This window comes from Zosterops lateralis (assembly GCF_965231275.1).
Source record: "Zosterops lateralis genome assembly, chromosome: 12".
In the NCBI taxonomy this organism is placed as follows: domain Eukaryota; kingdom Metazoa; phylum Chordata; class Aves; order Passeriformes; family Zosteropidae; genus Zosterops; species Zosterops lateralis.
Window position 1 is genome coordinate 1,573,291 of NC_139772.1, and position 6,000 is coordinate 1,579,290.

A 6,000-nucleotide genomic window follows, 5' to 3' on the forward strand; every position below is an offset into this window, starting at 1 on the left:
ACCAACATTCTTATCTCTCTCACACCCCTTGGCCTTCTGCTGCCTTTTGCTTCTTCAGGAAAGTGCCTGGATATTGCAGTGCTGAGAATGGGAACTCCCCTGGAATCCCAGGAAAACTGGGGCTGTCACCAAAACCTCCTGTGCCACAGGACAGAGAGGGAGGGTCACCTGCATCCCACAGAACTGGGAGAGGCCAGAAGGACTGGTGTAGTCCAGGAGAGGCAATCATCATCTGCTGCACAGGATTTGTGGCCTTTCCCAGAGCTTTTATTTGAGCAGTGTTTAGAGTGGGGAAGTTTATGAGCCCACAGGCTTCGGCTGCAAAGAGGAGTTTCATTTTTCAAGCAGCACATAAAAGTGTCTTTGTGAGGATCATAAAGAGCTGGTCGGGGTGAGAGCTTAGCTGATATTTGCTGTGAATCATCTTTTTGTCTATTTCTGTTTGTTTTTAACAGAATTGGTCCCCTCCAGGCTGTGAGAAGCTTGGGAAGTGCCTGAAAGCACCAGAGTCTGATCCTAAGAAATGCTCTTGGCCTCACTGATGGCTGCAGCCCTCCAGAGCTGCCCACTGGACACCCAGTTCCCAATGGCTGCTCCTGTTGGCACTCCTGTTTACACAGGAAGGGTGTGATGTGTGCATGATATCATCACTTGCTCTTCCAAAAGGGACAGTGTTTATATTCCTCGTGCTCAGGGTTTAGCCTCTACTCCTCTCTTCTCCCAGTTCTTTCCCTAAATGGTAACTCAGTGAGGGTTGGTTGAGCTGTGAAAGCTCTCTGGACAGCCACGACTCTGCCAATAGCTCCAAAATTCCAGGGATCACTCCTGCTCCTCCCACCCAGCCCTGCTCACTGGGGTGCCCCAACAGGAGCCACGGGACAGGTCAGGAAACTCGGAGCTGCCAGAGAGCCCTGCCCAAATTGCCCGTGTTTTGTTTGCCTGGAACTTGTTGTTTTAACATTTGATTTCCATTGTGAACTCTGGACATCAACTTGTTTTTCCTTTCTCCTGAAATCTGTGAGTTCTGGGTGCAAACGAGGGATTTCTCCTGTTCACAGCTGAGGGGTTTGGATCCAGGGACAATGCCCTGAATTCCTTCCATGTGTAGCTGCAAACATTCCCTAGGTTATGGTTTAAGGAAAGGTGAGGATTGTGCTCAGGTAAGTGTTGGATTGGGGTTACAGCTCCTGCCAGTGCCTGAAAGGGCTCCAGGAGAGCTGGAAAAAGGCCTGGAGAGCCAGGACACAGGGAATGCCTTCCCACTGCCAGAGGGCAGGGTTAGATGGGATATTGGGAAAAAAAATCTTGTAGGAGTGGCACAGGTGTCCAGACAAGCTGTGACTGACCCTGGAAGTGTCCAAGGCCAAGCTGGACAGGGCGTGGAGCAGCCTGGGACAGTGGAAATGGGGTTGAACTGGATGAGCTTTCAGGTCTTTTCCAATCCAGACCATTCCAGGATTCTGTTGCCTAATTGTTGGTGCAGGACATTTGTGGGGAGCTGGGGCTCAGGTGTTCATTTTGGGGGTTTCCTTAATTTCCAAAAATCTGTGTCTAAAGCTGGTCCAGGTCACAGTTCCCATCTCGTGCTCTGGGCCCAGCCAAGTGCAGGCTCAGAAATGCCCCTTTGCATCAGCCCTTAACTCCTGACCCCATTTCCAGCTCACACTCTCCAAGGAATTCTCCTTGTGCAAACTTTCCCCAGCCTGGGTGTAGCTCTCCTTTAGCCAGAGTTCCTGGGGAACATGGAGCTTTTGCTCAATTCCTCAAGGCAGATCCCTGCTCTGCCTTGGAGCCTGTTCCACACCCTTCCCTGTCTCCAACAAACCTGTCTGCAGCAAAATCAGGCTCCTCTGGGCCTGCAGGGCAGAGCTGGAGAGAGCCCTGAGCATGTTTGGGTTCAGACTGAAAGAGGGGCAGTTTAGGGTGGATCTAAGGAAGGAATTGTTCCCTGGGAAGGTGGGGAGGCCCTGGCACAGGGTGCCCAGAGGAGCTTGGAGCAGCCTGGGATAGTGGGAGGTGTCCCTGCCCATGGCAGGGGGTGGAGCAGGATGAGCTTTTAGATCCCTTTGCACCCAAACCATTCCATGATTGTCCACTTGTCCCACCAACAGCTCTGCTTCCACCCCTCCAGTGTTTTCCACAGCACCTGTGCCCTCTCTGTGTGATCTTGTGCTGCCTTAGGAAAATCCAGGTGCTCTGTACCTGGAAACGGCTCAAATTCCTTCCCAAGCTAAGCTTGAGAGCTCTGCTGTGCCAACTGCTGTGCTGCTGCCAGCTCTGGGCTCTCAGCTGCTTGTTCCTGCCCTCCTGTAATCCCAAACATTCCCATTCTCCCCATTCCCATGGTTTATGGACCTGTAATCCCCTCCACACTAATTCCTGGTGTGTGTGTGTCATAAAGCTGGATAATCCCATAAAACTGGAATAAGAACAGCACTTGAGCCAGCTCTTGCTGTTGCACCTCTCAGAAATCCCAGCCAGCATTTCAGGGATCCCTGCACTTCTGCAAGTGGCATTTGTTTATAGCCCACATTTCTTAGGATGTTCCTTATTGTCCTTTATGTACATCATGGCATTTCCAGCTCATCCATAACATTTCTCCTTGTTTAGGCACAGCTCAAGGATTGGGAGACCCAGCCAGCAGCTCCCTCAGGGGTGAGGTGAGGGCTGGGAGCAGTTGTGGGTCTGTCAGCACAGGGGACCTGATAAATCCAGGAATTCTGCATTTGCTGGGGCTGCTCCACCTCTGCTTTAGGACTTCTCCATGTCCAGAGAAGGGAACAGAGCTGGGAAGGGGCTCAGGCTGGAGAAAAGGAGGCTCAGGGGGAACCTCCTGGCTCTGCACAACTCCCTGACAGTGAGGGGGGGTCAGGCTCTGCTCCCAGGGCACAGGGACAGCAGGAGATTTGTGCCAGGGGAGGGTTAGGTTGAATATCAAGGAATTTTATTCATGGAAAGGCTGAAAAGCATTGGCACAGGGCAGTGGTGATATCCCCATCTCTGAAATGTTGAAAACCATGTGGATGTGGCATTGAGGTGACCGTGGTGGTGCTGCTGGGCTGAGCATTGGACTCAGTCCCAAAGGTCTTTTCTGGACTTAAATAACATTGATTCCCTGGGACTGTCAGAGCCCTGAATTCACTGTGAAACTCCCACCAGAGGAGGGAGTCCATGGCTGCAGCTCCTGGCACTCCTGTCAGCCCTCAAATCCTTGTGAGGTAACAACACTCCATGGGCTTTTGTGCTGCTTAGGAACAGTTTCCCCTGGCCACACTCCTCAGTCCCCAAAATTTGCTCTGGACACCTCCTCCCTGTCCCCTGCCTGCTGCGTCTCCTTTTTTCTCTCACAGCTGCACTTTGGAAGATCCTGCTTTGCCCCTGGAACTTGCTCTGAGCAGCCACAGGGTTTGTTCCCCCTCCCAGCACAGCAAACCCTCATTCCTCCCTGGAATAATTTCAGGACACAGATCCTGCAGGGAAACTTTGCACTTGAAAGGAAGTAAGTGAAGCCATGAAGTCTGTTCAGAATAAAAGGTCACGAAACAGATAATAAATAATCAGGGTTTAATGTGACAAAAGCTTCTGCTTTAAATTTAAATTGGAATAGTTGTTTTACAGCTGGATAATAGGAGGAATCTTAAATGAATGCCTTTCCTAAAAATGTACAGAGTTAAAAGTTGTGAGGTGATGAACTAATGAGGAAAAATAAAGTCATTTATCAGCAATGCAGCCTGTGATGTTCACCTGTAAGCCAAGGGAGTAACCCCTTGCTTTGGGGCACTCTCCCAGATTTGCCTCCTGGATCATGGGGTTCAAAATATCTTGGTTTATTTTCCTCAATTTTTTTTTTTACCATGGATCAATCTCTGAGCCCACACAGAGTTCAGAGGCTGGGGGGAACCATGTTCAGCACAGAGATGGGGATTTGTGCCTCTCAGGGCACCAAGTGGCCACATCTGCCCTTAAAAACCATCCTGAGCTGCTGGCCTGAAGCTTCCCAGTTTGGGAACTGGGGCAGGAGGGATTTCCTGCCCACTCAGGGACCTGCAGCAGCCAAACTGGTCTGGTGGTGGCTTCTGTTCTCAAGCCAGGAGCCAGAAATGCCAGAGGAATGGAGTTTAGGGCTGTGATGTTCCTTTCTTTATGTTTATTATGCTGAGCGCTAAAAGCTTCATATCTTCCTGGCCTAAGAGTCCAAAGAATTTCTTTCTTGCCTTTAATTCCCAATTAGCTGAGCCTCTCAAGCCTCCCAGCTCTGCCCCTGAGGCTCTGTTATCATTCCACCCCCTGTGCAGAGAAGCTTCCGAAATGGATGGAACTAATAATCGTGGAGAAACTCGGGCTGCATTTCCAGCCTCTGCCTGCAAAAGTGGAGCCTCCACTTCAAATCCTGCAGCGACAAATGGATTATTTCAGTGGCAAATTGGTCCCTGGGGACCAACAATTTGGGGAGGTGAAGAAACTGGGAAGCAGCAGATCAATTCCCAACACTCAGGGCCAAGGTTAATGCCCTGCAAAGTGCCCTGAGTGCAGCAGGGAAGGAGAACAGGGCTCTGCCTGTCCCAGGGGAGCCTCAGGAATGTGTCAAAGGGAAAATGGGGAAGTTTGGAACAAGGGAAATCCCATGGATTTGCTGGTTAAACCTGGGGGCTGTTTTGGGGCAGTGACAGCAGGATTTGACTAAAAAAAGTGGAACTGGTATCTCCAAGAAGGAGGTTGTGGTTCTTGGGACAGTAGAAGTGGCAGTTCCCATCCCTGTCACCTCCAGCCCTTCCCAAATAATCATGGACAGCATCCCAAAATCCCAGGTTTCACATCAAGGCTCTCCTCAAGGTTGGGCACTCTCATTTTCCCCAGTGACAACAGCTTTGAAACAACCACATGAAAGAATTCCAGCAGCTGAAAAAGGACCTGTGGGAGGTGTTTGTGGGGCAGGAAGGTGATTTTTGGTCCTCAGCAGCCTCTGGAGCACAACCAGCAGAGAAATCCCTCCCCAGGGATGCTGCCCTTGTCCTCAGCACTGGGAAACTTTACAAACTAAACACACTTTTTATTCTCTCAAGAGTTCATTTGCTTGTTCAGCTTCCAAATAACCGTCCTGCAGTTAGAATGGCCTGTTTTCTATCTCTCCCAGCAGTTAGAATACTTGGAAATCGACTTTTCCTTTTGTTTTCTGGTAGCATTGGATGTTTTTCTATGTTATCAGGAGGCAGCACTGTGGTGCTCCTTGAATTAAACTGACAGGGGGGTTAATTTTTTTTAAGAACAGCTGTAAGGGAAGAACTGAAATCCCATTTTTGGGTTCTTTTATTTTATTTTTCCTTTGGAAAATGGCTATTTTAAACACCAAGGCTCCATTTTGCCTGTTTTCTTTATATCCCCTTTCCACCGTTTATAGTTTTGTTGTTGCTTGAAGTCTAGTTGGGATTATATAAATCCTAAATAAAGGTGGATCCGTAGCCAGAAGCTTGTGGTCTTTTAGGAGGGAGAAAAAAAACCTCTGCCTTCCAGCTTCTGGAGAGAGGAAATCTGGCAGCTCTGGGGGCCTTTGTCCCTCTTGGAGTCACTTAACACCCTCTGGGTGACGGGGAGGTTGGTAGCACAATTCCCAGCTGAAAGGGAGAGCAGATAAAAGCCAGCAGTGAGGAGAAATGCGAGCCAAATCCATTAGTTCTGGATCAGACACAAAATCCAGGCTGGCCAGGGCAGAGAGAGGAGTTTTGTGTCTTCTCCAAGGGTCTGATCCAACCTGCTGCAGCGGGCAGGAGGTGCTGCCTTGGGCTCTGAGGGAGGCACAGCTGGATCAGGACACTTTTCCCTCTTTTAGGGGGACAAAACCAGCTCTGAGGTTTCTATCCCGAGCCCAGGGCTCTGGCTGGAGAGCTGCATTCTTCTGGTGTTGAAATAAGATATCTCAAATTTAGTTTGTTTTCTTGTTGCCTTTTTTTTTTTTTTTTTTTTTTTTTTTAGGGGTTTAAAGTGCATGAGTTTCCTCAGCTG

The 6,000-nt window shown here is 49.5% G+C and overlaps 1 protein-coding gene across 2 annotated transcripts in view; it reads left to right on the forward strand.

Moving 5' to 3' along the window:
- GALNS (galactosamine (N-acetyl)-6-sulfatase) overlaps positions 1–3,862 on the forward strand; it is a 42,650-nt gene extending 38,788 nt beyond the window's left edge. The window contains exon 14 of one of the 2 annotated variants that reach the window (XM_083870059.1): positions 456–3,862. In XM_083870059.1, coding sequence (XP_083726185.1) covers positions 456–542 — 87 coding nt within the window. In that variant the 3' untranslated portion in view covers positions 543–3,862. The remainder of the gene's footprint in view (positions 1–455) is intronic. The other variant, XM_083870060.1, reaches the window with a different exon arrangement.
- The last annotated feature ends 2,138 nt before the right edge of the window (positions 3,863–6,000 follow it).